This window comes from Bidens hawaiensis, unplaced genomic scaffold, assembly GCF_021521415.1.
Source record: "Bidens hawaiensis isolate Kalapana, Puna unplaced genomic scaffold, B.hawaiensis_p1.1 tig00026238_1, whole genome shotgun sequence".
Lineage (NCBI taxonomy): Eukaryota > Viridiplantae > Streptophyta > Magnoliopsida > Asterales > Asteraceae > Bidens > Bidens hawaiensis.
The window spans coordinates 261712-281946 of record NW_027494230.1 but is presented as its reverse complement, the minus strand read 5'-3'; the positions used below and the strand labels follow the sequence as shown (position 1 = coordinate 281946).

Genomic DNA, 20235 nt, shown 5'->3' with positions numbered 1-20235 from the left:
TTATTATATATGTATGTATGTACATATAAACAAATAGTTTATGTTATTTTGTTGATTCATATAAGACCTTTTATCTTTTGTTGATTCCATTTACTTGGTACAATTTGAAGTTACAAATCGAGCGTTTGAATACTGTATTTTCAGTTCTGTTTTCTTTAAACATTTTTAATAACTTTACTTTATAAATCGAGACAGCTCGGTTTAAGCCGAGCCCCGACTCAGAGTTTTAGCTCGTTTCAAAATCGAGCTAGCTTGGTTTAAAACCAATATGAGCCCTAGTTCATACTGATATCGAATATTTATGATATAAGAAAACCTACAAGGATTTGCGTTGCCAAAACTCGAACTTGGAGGAAGGGGTGCAGGGGCCTGCTGTGAAGTCCACGGACGTTCTTTCAAGAAAATTGCTTCAGCAGTCGATACATTACCCGTTGTCGCGTATGGTCTTTTCACTTTCCTTTTATGCATTTCCTGAACGTCAAACCAGAGTCAACCTTCAAGAAACTGCTTAATTAAGCAGAAATAACAGAACTAATACCTTTGAGTCTTTTGGTGCATATAAACTCATCGCTTGCTCAATGGAGGCACGAACCTCGGTTGCCTGTTTGGTATCACGGTAGCATTTCAAGACACGAGTATGATCACTGTTCTCATATGATGATTTGGATTTCAAGGATAGAATAAGTTTAGATGGAGGTGCATCAGGGCCGTCTTTCTTTCCGGTAGTTAGCGTCATGGAGTCTAGGTCCTCCCACATAATATCCCACAACACCATACATGGATCTCTAGCTGGATTGAACTTCTTCTGTGTTATAATATGGGATGTCTGCACAAACATTCACTTGAAATTACGCATGCTAACGAAATAATATAAAAATACTTGCTTGGCGCTTCGAACAAGCAACACGTACCTGCAAGAGCATAATTCTTCGATGCGTGACAAGAAGGATCTTGTCTTTACGCAGTGTGAAATGGTCCTCGTAAGCATCAGATAAAGCAAACTTTCCACGAACTTTAAATAAATCCACTTGTAAAAAGAACGACCCTGATTCCGCAAGCTGCAGGATTACCTGTCCTTGTGCCCTGTAGTCATCATATGGTTTGAGTAGATTATCACCACTAATAACCCTCGGGAGTCGTCTACGGAGTAGAAGGTCTTCAGACGCGATAGCAGCATGAATCTTCATTCTCATTGCATTCGCACCTTCGGTTGTCTTGGATAACAAATCAAGGACACCACTCACAGGTTGTGCAGCAGCACCTATTATCCCTTTACCGACGCCCGAAACAAAACCCTCCACACCTGATGCCTTTGCACCTTCTAACGGTTTTGTTATTATACCCACGACTCCTCTATATAATCCCTTTGCTAATGCTCCGCCGCCCTCCCTTATCACATCGCCAAAATCTTCAACATTCTTACTTTCCTGCCATACATTATAACTTTACATCATTTCATTTCGTTCCAATTAAATATCATATCATATCATATCATATCATATCATATACCTGTCTTTGCCGACTTTGAATGAATTTCTTGTCCATTGATAAGGCAGCAACACCTTTGCTGATATGCCCAAATGCACTGCTTGCATTTCCCAATATATCCACACCGGAAAGCAGCTGAAGAGGCTGGCTTAGAATATCCTTTGTTATATTTGAGGCGGCATTCGTCACCATAACACTTTGTCTCATCGACAAGTTTTCAAGGAACCTCTGATTTACACGCACCTGTCATTCCAACGTGCACATTTCATCAATCTATTGTCTAGGCAACACCAATATAATATATTAATATCTTTGTACATACGGGCATGTTTTCCGTGTTCCCTAGAGCTGTCATCAAGGACGCCCAAAAACCAAGTACACCCACAGGCCGCTGAGTCGGTGACATAGCCATGGAAAACTTAAACCGAAACTCTGAGATGTTCAGAACACTGCAATCACCATAATAATAAGTCGTTTCGTTACTAGACAGAAACTGAAGAGGCCAGAAATGATGTGAAAAACATACCCAATCTCCAGGATACGGTCCACTGAGACGACGGTTGTTTGACCTGTACTGAATCTACTAACGTCAATCTGCTGGACCATAGCATGAAGTCGCCAAATAATCGGTTCATGAACACTTATCAAGAAGGCGGACTTTTCAGGTCCCTGTTATAAAAAAACGCAGGGTATTTTATTACAGAAGAATGATTAAAAGACTTTACTAGACGATTGATACTAACCTGCAAACCAATATAAGGATAAGCACAACAATCTAATGATCCATCAGATTGCTGTGTCATAGAAAACTTCAATAGGTAATCTTCCTCTACTCCAATTCTTTGCGGTCTAAAGAGAACCGGCATTGGTGTCAAAGGCAGCTGATTGTCCACTTGGACCCCTCTCATTCTTAGTTTGATCCTACAACATCCGAGTTACATGAATTAGCATAATAGCAGAAGTGGATTTCAAGTGCCAAACTGGGACATTACCTACTAATTCTGGAGCCCAAACCAGTCGCATACGACAATAGAAGGTTCTGTACTGAAAAGTAGAGTATCTCCTCCGGTGTATGATCAATAATGGACAATCCAAGTTCAGTGAGCTCAAGAGTAAGATGCAGTTCGCCATCCGAGGTTGATGAAACCTTTTCTTTCTTTGGCGGTGTGGATGAGGTGGTAACACTTCTACTCATAGTTGCGGCTTTGGGATCATCCTTGTTGTCTGGCATCCAGTCCCTCAACATAACAACATTTATCTTCTCTTCTTTAACTATAGTAACACGCACCGCTTTAGTGGCCCCGCCACCCACTTGAGCAGGCAGATAATCGCTAACCTCATCAATATTGTACGTGGCTGCATCTTTACTATCGTCCACCCGAACCTCCAGGAGTCGCTGCCTGCCAAGGTCTTCCCATGAAAACGAAGCACTTGTGCAAGGATGCAGACAACACCATGAATCATCAGTACCGTCCATTTGCCGAAAATGGAAGGGTAAAAACGTACTATGATTTTCAATCCTGCCATACATACACCCTCGGTTATTCTATTAGCAAGAAAGACGATAGTAATAAATCTCAAGCTCGAAAAGCCAGTAACCTGTACGGGCTTGAAAATGAATTGAGTCGAAAGATGACATCAAAATTTGATTTTGTTGTTCCACTCCTTACTTCAACCTTCAAATACAATAGTTTGCCAGTACTTTGATTCTTCAAGCAGATACGCATTGAGCCTTCACTTGCAACACTAAACGGCGCACTCCAGTGGTGTCCCTCTGTCTTTAACTATAATAGAGATACAAAATCGACAACGAAACAGAAGTAAGCAATAAACATATGAATAAGTAGTTTTTACAAAAGGAGCAATAAAATTATTCAGACCTTCAATAATTCAGCTTTGACAGATGTCTGCCATCTAAAATGGTTTGGAGCATCAGTAGGATGGATATAAATCAGTGACCGTGTATCGCACTGCTGCAGACATAAGCTTAAGCCAGCCCGATTATAAAATAAGGTGTGTGGCTGAAAATGGATAACCTGCATCACATAAACTCAGGTATGAACAAGAAAGAAACGTATGCATATACTTTTCAAGAACCCACATTAAACATCGCCGAGTTAAAAGAAGCAAAAATGGGGATTAAATCTCAAATTGATGCTAAAAGATAATCCAAACTTTAAAGTGTATATATACCTTTGTCCTGTCTGATGTCATCCTCAGTAGAGCTGAAAGGTTGTAGTAAGATCCGTCCGAGTTAAAAGCTTTGACATCCACTCTTTGCTATATATGAGATGAGAGCAACAAGGTAAGGTAATAGAAATATATCGGTGAAGTAAAATGCGTATGTATGTCTCACCTTCTTTTCCATGTCAACGAGCGACAGGCCAGGACTAAAATGATCAGAATGTTGAGTAGCAACAGCTAAACCCACACGCGGTGAAAGAAGTGAATCATTCCGGGATGAAAACAGCATAGCACCGCCTTGTCCTACATAGTCCTGTGGAGAAAGCATGCTAGGAGTAGGACTAGTGTCATCTATTGATTCTAGAACTTGGATATTCCCGTTTGAGTTAGTCTCCGACGGGGAACTACAAGGTATCCTAAAACTAAATGTTTTTCCAGATCTTGTAGATTTAGTCTTCACCAAAGAATCTGGACCTGCATTCTCTGAAGGTTCGATTTCTACCACTCGATATGCAAGTGTTATGGAGCAGTTGTTACTAATCCAATACGGGACAAAAAATCTTATGGCATTAGGGGAAGCAGCAGACGCTCCCATATCACGTTCAATGCTCACACGCAATCTCCTGCATACACAATATCATACATATCAACTAATTGCCCTTCTGATAGCTAATTACGAGATGAACAAACATGTACATATTACTAACCGGCGCTTTTGTTGATGAATCATCCAAAATGAGGAAGCATGGGTATTAGATGAAATATCCAAGACAGGAACAGGATCCTGCTTTGAAGAAGAGAACATAATAAAATATCGTGATTAGAAGTAGAAAGATAACAAATAACGACATACCTTTTCCATCGTCCATCCACCTTGTAGCGACAGCGAAATATGTATGGAATTACGGACGTCAGCCGAATATATGGGCACAACACCACGTGATGGTAAAACGCCACACTGCCTTTCAATTGTATTTCCACTGCTCAACTTCTCCCATATTGTAAACTGTGCTTGACAAGGAAGTCGGTTTTCCAATTTCAAAGGAGCATGCACCGATATTTTCCAATCATAAACAGGGCAACTGAGCTCCACTTGAAGAACTGAGGCATCTGTACCGACGCTAAACCAAAACTGCCCGCCGTCAGGTGATGTGCAACACCAGAGTGTGTCATTCTTTTCAAGCTGATTTAACTTGAATGAAGAATTTGATGTCTTTTTGCCTGGCTTCACTGAAGATTCTTTAGAGTGCTGTCCCAGATCATTTGTCCCAGCAGGGACGGAAAGTAAGCCATCAGGACACCCCCAAGTGTAGCGCCCCTCGTGAGGTTGCGCAGAAGGGCGGATTTGTAAACAACTATCAGAATCCTTAGAAATTGATCGCCAAGGTAATACAAAAGAACCGCCAGGTTCTAAGACATTGGTATCAGACCCAGTGTTTGGTGTGTCTTCAGTAAGTGTTTGCCTTGTACGGGTCCAACGTCTACGGCGTGCATTGTCTTGAGGCGACCTTGAAGAATTTTGAGGAGTTGGGGGCCATTTTAGAGCCTCATAGTCATGCCCATATGCCCATCCGTCCGCATCAACAGGATCAGATTTATCAATCACCCAAGCTGACGTCCATTTCCATCCCGCAGGCAGTGGTGGCTCATAGAAATCCTAATACGCAACAGAATAATTAAAATCCATAAAACTATATTAATGTTTAATGGAGACTTACATGTTGTGAATACGAATAACTTCTGTTACTCCATCGTCCGATATCATTACCACGGAAACTAGACAGCTTACTACCCCAACCAAAAAGTGAGCTATGTTTCTGATTCTCAAAGACCTCTTCTACAACAATATTACTAGCAACTATTTCAGAAGTCTCGTGAATGTTAGAAATAGAAGTTACATTTACATCCAACTTAATATCTGAATCATTAGTAATGGTTGCAAGCCCCCTCAGAATTGCATGTTTCTTTCCATCTTTCATGACTACTTCGACGGTGATGAAATCATCATCCATCTTTTTTGTGATGACCGACAGTGGAAGAAATGATCTAAAACTCTCCCACACACCTTCAGGGCCAAGTCCCACCCAAAACCCCACATCATTATCCGCATCTTTCTCCTGCTCGGTACTTTGAAGGCTTGAAACTGCTTTCATTTCAAAATAGGACGTAGAAGCTACAAGACATCCTTGAAACGTTAAGTCACCGTCCTTTTGTTCACCCTAAAGTAATAAAACTATGAATTACAAATTATAATTATCAAAACAAGTAAAATATACAATGAAAGATATCAATAAGCAATGTCTCATTTATTGAAAAAGAAAAGATCATGAACATGGCAATTACTAACCGTCCTCATTAGAAGATGCGTAACATTTTTCTGACCATCGGTTGCTTGCTGCAACATTCTAGCTGAGGCCACCTTTCTTAAGGGATTCGTACCCTGTCCCACAGAGATTGTCGAAGCACCCACTACTTCACCTGATCCCAAACACAACCAAGATCAACTCTTGCATACGGTAGAATCGCATGATCATGTTCCTTATACGCTTTTAGGTTCAAATTATTATCACAATGTGATAGTATTAAATACTGACAATATGCATAAGACAATTAAAACACTGAGAAACTAGTTTACCACATGTATAGTACCTTTTCCTGCTTTTGCTCCAAGATTGGTCACCTCAACCTCCAACCTAGCCAACCCCTGCAAAGCACCAAATAATGTATTTTCTAGGATCATACTAAAGTTATTTCAGTAAGAAATGTAAAGCATAAAATAGATGTATTGAGGTATTATTACAAAGTTCATATTAAGAGGGAACAACCGCATTGCCATTAACAACAATGTATCCATTATGTATATTAGCCTATGTCTAACTTCCTAAGGTTCTGCTTTGGAATGGCAAATTGAAGTGTCAGCTCTATTTAGTTAAATTGTGACAATGTAGCCTGACTTTGCAAAAAATAAAAGGTGATCCTGTAAATTTGAAGATACCTTCCGAGGAACTTCAAAAATAAAAAGTTCATTCCATCTGCCACTGCCAAGATCATTAGTTTCGGAAATAAACGGCTTCACACATCTGGTCCTTGCACTCTGAGGGAACAGCCTCCGCTGACCTGCCTCCTGATTCGGAACAACAAGCCGGAGTGCACAGAAGAAGCTATTATAATTTCCATCATTAACGATTGGTAGATCCTGTTGTCAAGGAAAGAAAACAAAATTATAGAATATGAGCAACCACATTCGGATGAGAACTTTATGATCACTTATACAATGATGCCAACTATACAACCTTGGCTTCAATTATCTGAACGGCCATATAACATCGTCCTTCCCTTGAATCATCAATGGAGTTTAACCGATCTGAATACCTTGAAGGCGGGATCCACACAGAGCTACTGTCACCGTACCGCAATTGACTAACTGAACTAGAATTTTGATCAAATTTCTTCAAGTAAATGTCACATCCAAGTCTATTCTCTATGGTCACAGTCTGGAAATCCTCCACATCCAATGCAGAAAAAATTGAACCATCTTCACCAACGCTACGACTGCTCGTTTCCTACCAAATATTCATATAACAAAGGACAAATATTAATTCAAGTCAACTTCCAAAAATTGATAAATATAAATATATTCGACTCCAATAGACCTCCTCTGACTTGAATGCCTTCTGTTCAAGTTCTCTCAGTCTATTCCAAGAAGCGATAGTTTCTGCAAATGTATCGACACTCGCAGCACTAAGATTTATATTAAGGATACTTGTAGCTGCAGCCCGTGCTCTTTTTACAAGTTTCGATTGGCATTCCTCATTGGCATTATATGTTTCCAATCTTCAAAAGCAAAATGAAAGTAAACGAAAGGGAAGATGTCGATAGATTGTCAAAGACCAAAAACAAATAAACCATAGATATATGTTGTAGGTAAGTTAATACTTGAGAACTCCATCAAATGGCTCCACCAGTGGTTCCCATGAGTCTAACAGTGTGTTAAAAATTGATGCAGCAATAGAAGATATCACCACAGCATTCATAGAGTCTATTCCACCATGAGTTGCAAGCTTAATGTTCGTGATGGAGACATCAAAAAACGGTGTCATCTGAAAAGAATCACAAGTATGCAATGTGAGTGAATGATAATATATTCATCAACAAGAAAAGTATATGCGAGCTGGATACCACTCCACACAGACTGTCTAAAATGGTTATGGAGATGCATTTCAATTTGATATCCGCCATTATATTCTCTCGCGTCTTTGGCTTCACGGAATCGCCAATAGTAAAGGCTAGCTTGCTGGAAGGCTTCTTTAAATCAGAACGCGCAAGAAATGTGCAGGCCTAAAAGTAGCCAAAAAAATGGCATTAGTCATCATATTAAAACTTATTATCTAATCCCCAATTTTAACAATTGTAATTTGTAAACGCTGACATGATTATCCAGTTTCCAGACACTCCATGAGTGAGACGATTTTGAGCATGAATAGCTTGATATTGACGTCTCAGGAATATTAGCTTGGCTAACAAGTTCCATCCTCGGGCAGCAGACTAAATTCAATTTTGGCATCTCGTCTACTCGAGTAACTATGCATCCCATAGAAGCGTAACCCGGGGGTGCAATTGGGTACCAGAAAAAGGCTTCATCCACACCCTTGATAACGACACGAGCAACTTTAGTAAACTGAACAGGATCTGCTGAGATGTCGGCGTTGTCAGCCTTGAATATTATTCCCAAGCCAGGTGGCTCCAAACTGCAAAAGCGATCAAAGATGATGAAGTAACACAGTAACACTTAAAAAAAAAGTATTAGGATGGTCTGATGAAATAAGAGAGAGAGAGAGAGAGAGAGAGAGAGAGAGAGAGGGAGAGCTCTGACCCTTCAGTTATGCAGTCACCTAAGACTTTAAATCCAGTTCGTGGTATAGGTCGCCAAACGGATACTGGTTTGCGGTGATCACCACCCTTATCCCACCAGATCCTCTCAAAACTTGGAGTTGACATGTAACAACTAGCTTTTGAAACTGATCTGACAACATCCCACCCTGATGATGATGATGATGATGATGATGATGACGATGACGATGAACTTGTTGTACTCTGGTTACTTTCAGTTTTTTGCTGCTGCGTATTCTCAGGCTCAACATTTACATCGGACCTGGATTCTCTTGCGGAGAGGCGATGCCAACTCGAGTTCAAAAGAAGAAGATAGTTAACATCATAGCATGTGTCCTGTGGGGGACAGCTAACAGAAGGATTTGCATGGAATGATCCAATAAGGTTGTCGAGTCTCCACATGCTAAATCCTGAAGGGTATTTCTTGTTTGATGAAGCATTGAACATGCAAGCGGAATATGATGTGGATGTTGCCAGGTCAGCTCTTATGCAGTAGACAATATGATCCGGTGGTGGTTCTTTTCCAATATGTGCAACACACCCTAAAGCCAAGTATCCTGGGGGTGGAATAGGTGTCCACAGAGAACAATCACAATCCGCATCCTCCATTTCAATTTGTTGGATATCAGAGAATAAGGCAACAAGCTTGAAGCCGAGAGGCCTACGTACACGCCCATATGTATTGCTCACAGCCATAACAGCTTGTGAAGGAGGATTGGGTCTAAATCAACCATATTGAAAAATGTTAGGAGTTACACAAGAGATATATCCGCCTATAAAATAGAGTGAGTATTACATAACTAGCAACCTAACAATTAACGAGTTATAGAGAAGATTGGCTTAAGCACTTGAAATATTTTCTACCTGGAAGTCACACAATCTCCCAAAATGACATAATTCGGGGGAGCTCGAGGTCTCCAGAATGTAATTGTATTGTGCCCCTTTGCTGCATAAGAAATCAATTATTATACAACGAGAAAGAAAAGAAACAACAAACGAGTGAATTATTAATAAAGCCCAAAAGAAGGAAGTGTAAATGAAAAACCTTTTGGAGGCACCCAAACTTTATCATAGTTGGTACAAGGAGACAATGGATCAGCCTTCTGAAACTGCAGCGCTGCAACTAACTGACTTTGTAGATTAAGAATCAGGGAGATGGCACTTAAAGATAAGTGGACATATACATTAGAAGATTTCAAAGATATATTTATTTTGTCCTTTACAGAAGTGAATCCCGCAGAGATATCCACTGGATCAACAATTTTGAGACCAGAACCAGCCTCCACAGTTAGATCTTTGACAAGGGCTCGAACCCACATATCCTTTTCCTTTGATGCAAACCTATTAAAAAACAAAGGTGTATAACAAATTCGATTATGACGATGAGAGTGATTGAATCAGAGAGCACTTTTCTTGAAGAAATATGACGAAGCTCAAATCAATGTAACTTCAACAAAAAGAAATCTCACATGAAGCTCAAATCCATCCTTGCACGAAGAAGCTTTTCAGCTTGGAAGGAACCATCAATGGTAGATCTGCTGCTATCATAAAAGGTGAACTCAGGAGACACCACCTGCCACATCCGTAAATGAACATGTATAAGGAATGGATAAACGCTTTGGTATCCAAAGTTATTAGACTAAGCAGGCAAATAATAAGCAAGTATGTAACAGCAAACAGGACATGCAGGAAAACCAGATGTCAACTAAGATACAAATGATTTAGAAGAAAATTTGGCTAGTTGGCTGCCAAATAGACGCTCCACCTTTCTACAACTAAGATATGCATATATGCAGTATGGAGTTCTCTGGTTCTCTCACGAAGAAGAGTTCTATCATGATCCCTCCTCATTTGTATATATAGCCAATGTTGTGTTGCATATAAATTTTATTGAAAGTTGCCATTCTGATTTCACCACTACTGACATATCGGATCATATGATTGCCTCAACCCTCATCAAGAATAATACAAACCATCAGAGATTATATTCATTAAGCAGTAACAAGAGACAGATAACCTCATGTTACACTCCACAATCATTAATGTTGAGCCCAATGAGGCATTGAACACTAAAAAAACATATAATGCACTGTTGACTCGTAAAGCATAACATTCGGAAATAGATAGAACCATTATGATAACCTACCTGGGCCTCAAAACTTATATTTGGTTTGGATGAATCAGTTTGATTGGACGCGGGAGTACTTAAGGAACTTGACATGTTTTCAGCTTTACTTGGACTCTTTTTCTCACTGGTTGAATAAAGGCTGTCCTGCATCACAACTTCTACACCATCTTCAGTGGACACCGAGAAACTACTATCATTGCTCAAGTATGTGTACTCCGTCAAGAGCAAGGCGTTCTGACAGAGAAAAATGTATTATCAGATAATAGTTCGGAGAATCGTCACTATTGATGTAAGCATGTTTACTTAACATAATTAATTTGCACAGAAATATGATGTAAGCATATTTACTTAACATAATTAATTTGCATCAACTACAAGAATCAGCACTTATGTCTTAATTGTTCTAACTCAATGTAGTTTTTTTATATTTATACTAACCAGGAATAGCTATTCAGATTGGAAGACTATAATGCAATTACCTTAATCTTCACATTTACGAACCGAAGTCTTTTACCCCTTCCAATAACAATAATGGGTCGAAATTCTGAAGATTGTGACTCCTCAAGATCTGCGTTCAAAATTATAGTTTTCCCGCAACCATCATAAGTATATTCATCAATTCCTGCTGCATCTACTACCAGCTTTCGATTTGGTGACAGGTTGACCTCATCTTCAATTTGATAGTACCGTGCATCATATAGGACTATCATATCGGTGTTACTGATCGGGTCATTCTGAGGATTCATCACCTCTTCCTTTCCGGTTATTGCCCCCAAAGATGGTACAAAAAACTCACCAACTGCAAGAAGAAAATCTGGGACAACAAGAACTCGAGGCAGTTGAATCCGAACCACCAACAAAATGGACGATGAGCGGCATCTCAGATCCGTCAATAACATGGTTGAGTGTGGGGCATCCGCATTGCACATGGTTACAGCTCTTACAAGTCCACCTTTACTAGTAGCTTGTTTAAGTACATCAGTGCTTGTCCCAAGCATTAGTCGCATTTCAGGTCGGGTAGCAGGACGTACATCCAAAATAGAAAACCGAGGAATGGTGACATAAAGATCCATTTCTGAAAAAGAAGTCATTCGGTAAGAACACCACATGCCTTCCACCTGAGACAAGGATGGGCTTCTTAAAAAACAGAACATTAAGAAAAACATATGCAAAAGGAAATATGATAAACCAAGCTTCTCTTTTACTTACAGTGATGTTTGCTAAAGGTGAATCCTCTTGGATGCCATTGCGGAGCTCTAGCAATGCATAATTAAGCTCAACTGCCATAATGTTAACGGAACGTGACAAGAACACTTGACTTGTCAGGTGAACCTTATCGGTTAACATCCGTATTGCATCCGCTGAATCAGAGCTTACATCACGGAAATTAGGAGGGAGATTAGGTACTTCACTCATGTTCATGGCCAAACAGCTAGTAATTTCTCTATATTCTTTGTCAGATACCACAGTGTGAATGGAACCTATCTGTTATTAAGAACAAATTAACTATGAATTTGAATAAAAAAAACAAAAATAGAGCCAGTTTTTTTTTTTTTTTTGAAATATCCTTGATGCGTTGCAAATACATAAACAAAACAACAGGCTCAGAATATAGCATTTCTTAAGAATTTCTTTTTCCATAGAAGCAAGCCTGTAAAAGCAAGTAGTTCAAAGCCTAACCTTCATTTCAAACGCAAAATTTGGAATTGTGCGGAAAATATCTCTTAAACTGCGCCTAATAAACATGTGAATTTCACGGCTTTCTCGTACCATTGGTTTCCCTAAAACACCATTTACTCCAATAGCCATGTTAACTCCAAAGATCTGCATCAATATTTAACACTTTAGTTCATGTTATCTTCTGGTAGTGGTATAGATGAAAAAAAATATCCGTCAAAATTACTTGTGCGTGAAGAATGTCAAGATGGACGGCTGATGGATCATCCGCAGGTCCATGCCAACTAACTTCATTTGTCACCGACAAACGCCCTAGATCAATTTGCAAGAAACTGCATCCATTAAGGAAGAATTATCAGCAAATCTGATTTTCGCAGCACATGGAAAAAGATCATAGAAGAACAATCCAACAGCACAAATATGATTGCTATCTCAGAAGAGACAATAAACAAAGGTTGAAAGAAGTACTAACTCTTTGCTCGAGCAATTCCGCGGTAACATTATTATTGGAGTCTCTAATGAGAGATCCATCTTAATTGCAGCAGATCCATCCATCTCATACTTCTGAATCAACCATTCAAAGCCTCCAACTTTATCAACAAACTTCATCGCTTCTTCTGTGTTGGGAGCCGCCAACGCCACAAAATACGTAGAGAGCTGCAGCATCAATTCCGTTATGAAAAAAAATCTAAACACATAGGACCACATAGCCTAAAAAGAAGCCATGCGTTAGGGACTTTGAATGACACAAAATCCTACAGAATAAGTCAAACTGACCTCTTGAATGAACCTGTTGAGAAAAACAATACGGACAGCCGAAAGTTTGCCACTCAAGCTAAAATTATATCCTTCATAGTCATCGTCATCAGGACTGTAGGACTGGAATATAAACTGATAGATATAGAAAGAATTGAGATCAGATACAGTAAACTCATCATGCATATTGTTAGATTGTAAATATATAATTAAGCCGAGTACATTAACGAGCCGTAGGATTTACTTTAGGATACATTTGCACATATATAAACCTTTGTATTAGTCTATATCGATTGAAAATCAGTATACAAGACTGTACCTGGATAAGGGATTCAGCCCCCTGATTACGTATGTCGCAAAGCCATCCCCAACGATGATCCGGACCTAGTGAAATATCACAGAGCCTAAAGTTCCCTAGTGTACCTTCAACTGTTATCGAACCAGGGTGAACCTAAGACAAGCATTAGATAGCAAATTAGAAACCTAATGCGATGATTAGTTTTTATACAAAAGCAGCAAAGGCTCCCGTATTAGAGCGATGACTATAAAAGATAAAGACTCACCTTAAGACCCAAGACAAAAGTTTCTTGCACGAGCATTGCAAGCTGAGAGCCATCCTCTTTGTTAAAAAATACAGTGACACTGTCAACGGTCATGTTCAACGACAATACAACCCGATCTTTCCCATGTCCCAGTAATCCCTTGACTTTTACTTCCCCTTGTTCTTCGCCTTTGTCTTTCTGCACCGGAGCTTCATCAATCTTTTTCGATGAAACACTGCCACTACTTGCATTGCCGAGATCAATGCCTAAACTAACTAAAGCAACGATTGTCGGGCGGTGGCAGAAAAATTCAATTTTTGACATGAGGATGCTCATCTGGAAGTAATATCATCAACTAGAGAGAATCACTAAAGAGAAGATTTTGTACTTATTTCATTAGTATTTTTGGCGCCTTAAACTATTTACCTGAGTATCTATACCATCGTAATCAGGGGATTGAGAAGTCCGTTTCAAGAAGGTAAGTGATACAAAATCAGAGTCATAAACCCCTTCCGTCTCGAAAAATATCTCTCCAGAATTACCTCTTGCTTTTCCATGATCTTTCTCATGAACCAAAGCATCAACAGAATCAGGCATTGGTATTTCATCAAAAGCATCGTCGAAGGCATCATCGAACTCATCATCCTCGGCCACATCTGATAGTACCTCTTCCACCTGATGATTTATAATACTTGTGGACTCAAGACATCGATCGTTCTCCAAAACAGAGCACGCTAAATAATGTGGACCAGGCGAAGAATGTGGAACTTCATCTTTAACTTTCAGCAAGTGCAAATTCATCTTCACTGTTAGATCCCCTTCACAAGATGCAAGATACACCTGCAAGATATAGTTACAAGTACATGAATTATTTTATAAACAAAATTTGTCAATAAAGTAAGCAATCAGTTTACTAGCAAATGGCATACAAACCTTCCCTCCCGCAGCAAGAATCTCAAGAATCTGAGCCTCCGCAGTCTCATCATGCACCTCAGTTTCCACCTACAAGATTGAATAATATTTGTACATCAGTATCACATTCAGACAACTTTAGATACGATTAGGAAACAGGAACGAAAGAGAAACATCATACTTGAATACCTATTAAACACACTTAGTACAATATGAAAACAACTACATCTAACCTTCCCAGATATAAATATTTTTGTTTCCAACAAAGCTCCATTAACAATAATGTCAGCAATCTTCGTATCAGTAGAACGTGCTTCAGAAGGTTCAGAAGCTTCTGCAACACTATCACCTTGCTTTTCAAGTATATCAACTGATGAAGTAGCCTACACCATGTACAACAAAAGACAGTAGCTTGAAACAAAATCAGATGCTACTAAAATGGATCAACAATACTGAAGATTTGGTATCATACAGAAGCTCGGTAGGTTGCTTGCACAAGTTGTTTCAACCAACTAGCCTTATCATCCTCGTCCCGAAACTTTACAACCAATGTACTAGACGACTCTAAAGCCTTCAAAATGTGGCGCACAAAGAAATAAATCCAGATTAACACCACACTCGTCACGTTATCATGCAAACAAAACAACATAAAAATTGATAGTTAAATAAAGAAGGCAAACTGCATACACCATTTACCTTTTGGATGTCCATGCCTCTAGTACACAGAGCAATACAAGAAGAAGAACCACCTAAACTGTTTGAAGGTACGTCATATACTTGTTTACCACCCATGCTGCACCATTTCATTTAGAACATATAAGTCCACAGACCCAGAGATAATATAAGTCGTATCCTTATAAGATCAGAACGATACTCAAAAGATAAAAGGAAAACATGTGCACCTATAGCACCGCTGATAGTTCTGAGATGTAAGGGATTCCAGCAAATAAAGATACAGTCCACACAAGACAAGATTCGAGGGCTGCCATGAAGCCACCGAATAGCCAATCCCCTAAAGTTATTTTAAGATGAAAGAAGGTGTAAATTTGTATGCATCAGCTTGACAAACATATCAGTTTCTGAAGAAGAAACAAAATACATACCCTCCAAACAAGTACTTGAACTTCGGTTGAAAGATCAGGGGAACTCCATGGGGCATGCTCCGCTTGACAATCTTCTACGAGCTTTGTGCTACTTTCTATGGTACCAGATAATATCTTCAAAAGCTCCATAAGCAGGCTGAATATGGATGGTGAAAGGTGAATACCAAGTGTAGGAACTTGGATAGAGACACGAGTTGACGGATGACATGGATGAGCCACTTTAATCTTCAGTTAACAAAGTGCGAAGAAAATGTTATAAGACAGTTCTGTATACTGCACCAGTAAATTGAGGTAACTGTACCTGTTCTGCGATAACAACAATCCCACATCTATCAACAAGAGAATATGAATGGCAACCCGTAATAGGATATGCTGAAGGCCGACTACTACGACCCGCAGATTCTAGATCACATGTCTGACTGAGAGAAATTCCAACTGTAAATAAGGCCGCTATATCCCTTCCAGAAATACGAAAACGAGAATACAAGTTGTGTTCGTGATCATCATGGTGACCCTCCTGCAACAGAAAGTACATTATTCTTCAATAAACATTGAGGAAACAGAAAATACACAAAAGAACAGATTAAGTAGCATACCTCTGTTCGCACCGTAAAATTACCAAAGTCCAAAAGAAAAAAACCATCATACTCTAACGAGCCACTTGTTCGTATCGGAACTCTAATTTTTGGAGCGTCAAGATCAAGATCAAGAGCGAAACTGCAAGATTGAGGGCATGATACAGTAAGAGATATATTTTGCAAACTTGACCATTGTGTGCATCAAAATTAAATCGGATGATATGATATTATCAAGCCCCGTCATCTGTTACCTTAACCAAAAAAAACATTCACATAACCAATAAACATTCGACTAAATCCAGATGGAACAATAAACCCCGGTTACATAGTTCTAAATTAATGTGACAGATCCATATAACACTGTTCAGATGTAGACCAGCAAGGGAAGCAATTTATCCTCATAAAATTAAAAGAATTAAGCGAACCTTTTTTGTTCCTCTAACACCGTTTGAAATTGTTCTTGAGCTCGACGCTTGGCCCTTTCTATCTTATTCTGTAATCGTTTTATCAAAAAGTGAGATAACAGTTCAGATATACAGCAAAAACTATCAGATGTCATTTCAATGTACCTGTAAAGCAGCTGCTGTTTCAAATGCAGCTTTAGGACTAACAGAATTGCTCCTTTTCATGAATTCCAGAAAGTGGTTAAAAGTGTCCATCAATACCTACACATCAGTTCCAAAACGAGAATTTCAATACTCAAAGAATCGAAAAACAACGAGAGCATGAGAAGAAAAAAAAAAGTAAAAAAGGTTCAGAAAGCATAACCAATTACACACAAATACAAAAGTTTAAGGGTTTGTGCCTATATATATATAAGAGATAAGAGTCATCAAACAATCATTATATAACTTCCAATGTGGCTGACTCGAACCAGTTTATGTTTAGAAAATATAATGAAAAACTTGACCATGAAGGAAATAACTATGTAACTTAGAAAATAAAATGAAAAGACTTGGCCTTGAATAATTCAAGACACATATATATCTATATATTGTATGTTTGTCTTCATTAAAAAATTTGAAACCAGTGAAAAAACCATAAGATTGCACTGATAAATGTAACTTTCTTTCACCATATAGATTATAAGTTATTTGTCATATAAAGAAAAAAAATCACCGTGACATGGCAAGGAGATATTGTTGCTAAAAGCCTCCAATCTAGATTCTCTCCAGCAGGTAAATATACAAAACTAGCACCCAAAGCATTCGCCTTATACTGACTGGAGACACTCTACAAATATAAGTTCATTTCACATAAGAAGTTGCCAAAAATAATGAGTGATGAGTCAAGGAAAATGTTAATATTCCAAAACAAACCTGGCAAAGTGGACCTTCAGGGGCAGATAATCCATAGAACTTCAAAGTCAGATCACAATAAATGCTTTTATGTTTAAACTTTGCGGAGACTTGAAGTTTTTCAAATCTACCACATACAAGTTCAGCTTCATATATATTGATAATCCTCGCAGAAGCTTTATTTATGGACACAATCACCATACGTTGCGTCATATTTGGCGCATCTTTTCCGGGTTGTGATGCAGATTCCTCATCTTGTTGGACACTCAGTATATTATTAAGTGCCTGCCATTCTTCTTTACTCAATCCGTTTGCAACAGTTTCAGATCCTTCATAATCATCTTCCTCAGTTGAAGCATAACCCCTGAATTGAAGAGAACGTGATAAATGAGATATAAATCAATTAGCCCAAAAAAATCTTTTTGAAGATGGAAAGATTAACACACCATGAGAACCAACGACTCTTTTTAAGCATCCTTTGTTCGGCTTCTTCCTTTGATCTTACAGAATTAACTTTTGCATGCGCAAGAAACCTGAAAGATCGGCAATAAAATCATTCAAAAAGATTCAATCAGAGAAAACATATGTAAATTAATGATGAAAGAAAACAAAGAGGTTTGTGCTATCCTGTCTTGATTATCAAGAAGCATCATGGCAAGGAAACTAGGACATACCTCCATAGGAGAATTACTTTCGGATCAAGATCTCTCTCAATACTTCTAATTTCAGAGTCATCGCCATCCTCCGACGAGTCTTGCAACGAACCAGCATACAGCTGGATATATCTCCTTCGCAGACGGCTGAAGTACTGAATTTGGGACCAAGATAACTTATAGCTGAATTAACAAGCACAAACAATTTATCAGCACATGAAAGTCAACAAACACATACCAAAACTAGAGATGTATTTTGACTAGCATGGTCAACAAGTCATCTTTTGGATCCAATATATATGGATCTCAAAACATCGTTTGCCAACGAAACTCAGGATGTTTCTATAGTTTTGGAACAAAGGCGGTATAGAGTAAAAGGTCAAAAATCATCTACCAAATTTCAAAACATGATAGTATTACCACATTTTCTTTTGCTGCAATGCAGCTTGAGCGGCATAATTCCACCACAGTTTAGGACCCTCTTTAACCGATACCACAGGCCTTAAATGTGACACCTCAATATATGTCTTATATCTTTGTATGACCTCAAGGAGCCTAATCCAGTCATGATACTGAGCCTGCAAAGCAATTTTTCACATTAAATCAATCAGAATACTGTCCCATTGCAAAAAATTAAAAGAGCATGCACAGCTTCATTAGAAAGTTAGCAATTATTACCTCTGTGAGTGCCAAAGAAACATCACCAAGGACAAGATGGGCCTCCTCGAAAGGAATTTCTGGATTAGTTCTCTCATCATCCCCCAAACGGTGATACTTAAGAACACCATTGATTGGTGAAACTAAGTAGCTGCGATCTCGAGCCCATTTGGAGAATGCATAGCCCTTGAGCGGTTCATTTATTCCATCTTCAAATATCTAACATTTACAAAAAGTTATGTCTTAGATATCTACCATTTCTTTAATTGTATGGATCTCGCTGATGGCACAGATTAAGGATCGTACCTCAACCCAATCCTTAGGACTGAGGTCTTCCCATTTTTTGTTCACCTTCCATGGAAGTCGGTTGGTATCATGATACATAGCAAGCCTTTCAAGTTTCAATGACTACAAAGAAAACATTGAAATATCAGAAAGTCAGACTTCATATTTTGGCCAAGGCTGCATTACAAAGCAGAAGCCATTTTACATGAGTTAAAAATATCCTTCAATGTTCCTATAAAAGTGGGATTAACTACGTATATTTATCCTTACAAGGAAAAAAGTGTAAAAACCAACGACGTTACAATTATCGATAATCGTCTCCAACATCTGACTACTAGTTCACTGTCACTCAATTGATGCATTGCCATATAAGATATCTAACTAATCAAATGAACTTTATAGATACTACTACCAAATGCATATGCATCACCTACTTGAACTTCATTTAGAACTCACTAAGAAAAAGACTTCCAAAGAGCTGAAACGGGTAAAGCAACTCGAGTCTTAGATAAGACTAGTAAAGAGGTTCAAAGCATCCAGTGTCATTATTTATGAAAGATCTTTAAAAGGGTAGCATAACCTTAAAAACCAGTAAAGCCGAGCTAATAAACCAATTGCATTAACCAGCAAGCTACAGATTAAACTATCTAGTGAGATCAGAATTTAAAAGGATGGCAAAAGGAGCTGACCTTTCGCAACTTATCGAGAGCACCACTTGTGTCGAATGTTTCATTTCCCCTCTCGTCCACTGTAAAAGCAGCAAGCTTCGCCAGAGTAATACCGACAGCAAAAGGATGTCCTGGGTTGCTGAACATAAAAAGTTTTACTAATTAAAGGGAAAGCAAGCAGGTAAAGCAACATTTTTCGCTAAACTAAGGACGGAATGTGACTCAACCTAATAGGATCCTCGTATCTGATATGAACATTTCCTATCGAGATCTTCAGATTTCCTATTATCGTACCAATCATGGAACCAAACCATGAATTTCCAGCACCTGACTGCATAAAGAAATGAATAAAAATAAGAGAAAATGATACGAAAGATATTAGTCAAGCTATTATTGTAAAGAGATTAGCTGCTAAT

At 38.7% G+C, this 20235-nt stretch overlaps 1 protein-coding gene across 1 annotated transcript; it reads right to left on the bottom strand.

Annotated features, from left to right (window-relative positions):
* Positions 1–201: 201 nt before the first annotated feature.
* On the bottom strand, positions 202–20192 carry LOC143573232 (uncharacterized). The gene is made up of 55 exons (XM_077058163.1): positions 20047–20192; positions 19841–19958; positions 19173–19274; positions 18888–19085; positions 18630–18787; positions 18231–18392; positions 18003–18089; positions 17578–17920; positions 17378–17491; positions 16828–16923; positions 16684–16751; positions 16277–16397; positions 15982–16197; positions 15681–15905; positions 15480–15589; positions 15274–15370; positions 15050–15148; positions 14811–14960; positions 14599–14667; positions 14092–14505; positions 13687–14001; positions 13443–13574; positions 13145–13258; positions 12840–13024; positions 12594–12699; positions 12371–12514; positions 11900–12175; positions 11170–11808; positions 10709–10924; positions 10032–10135; positions 9577–9903; positions 8546–9283; positions 8102–8420; positions 7852–8010; positions 7609–7772; positions 7326–7506; positions 6966–7235; positions 6668–6868; positions 6322–6376; positions 6020–6150; positions 5391–5891; positions 4526–5329; positions 4380–4456; positions 3845–4295; positions 3682–3768; positions 3369–3524; positions 3088–3272; positions 2481–3008; positions 2232–2409; positions 2015–2157; positions 1811–1937; positions 1510–1731; positions 912–1427; positions 539–826; positions 202–471 (listed from the first exon to the last, which is right to left on the bottom strand). Exons 1-55 carry the CDS (start codon positions 20154–20156, stop codon positions 202–204), a joined length of 12366 nt encoding a protein of 4121 aa, XP_076914278.1. The 5' UTR covers positions 20157–20192.
* Between the last annotated feature and the right edge of the window lie 43 nt (positions 20193–20235).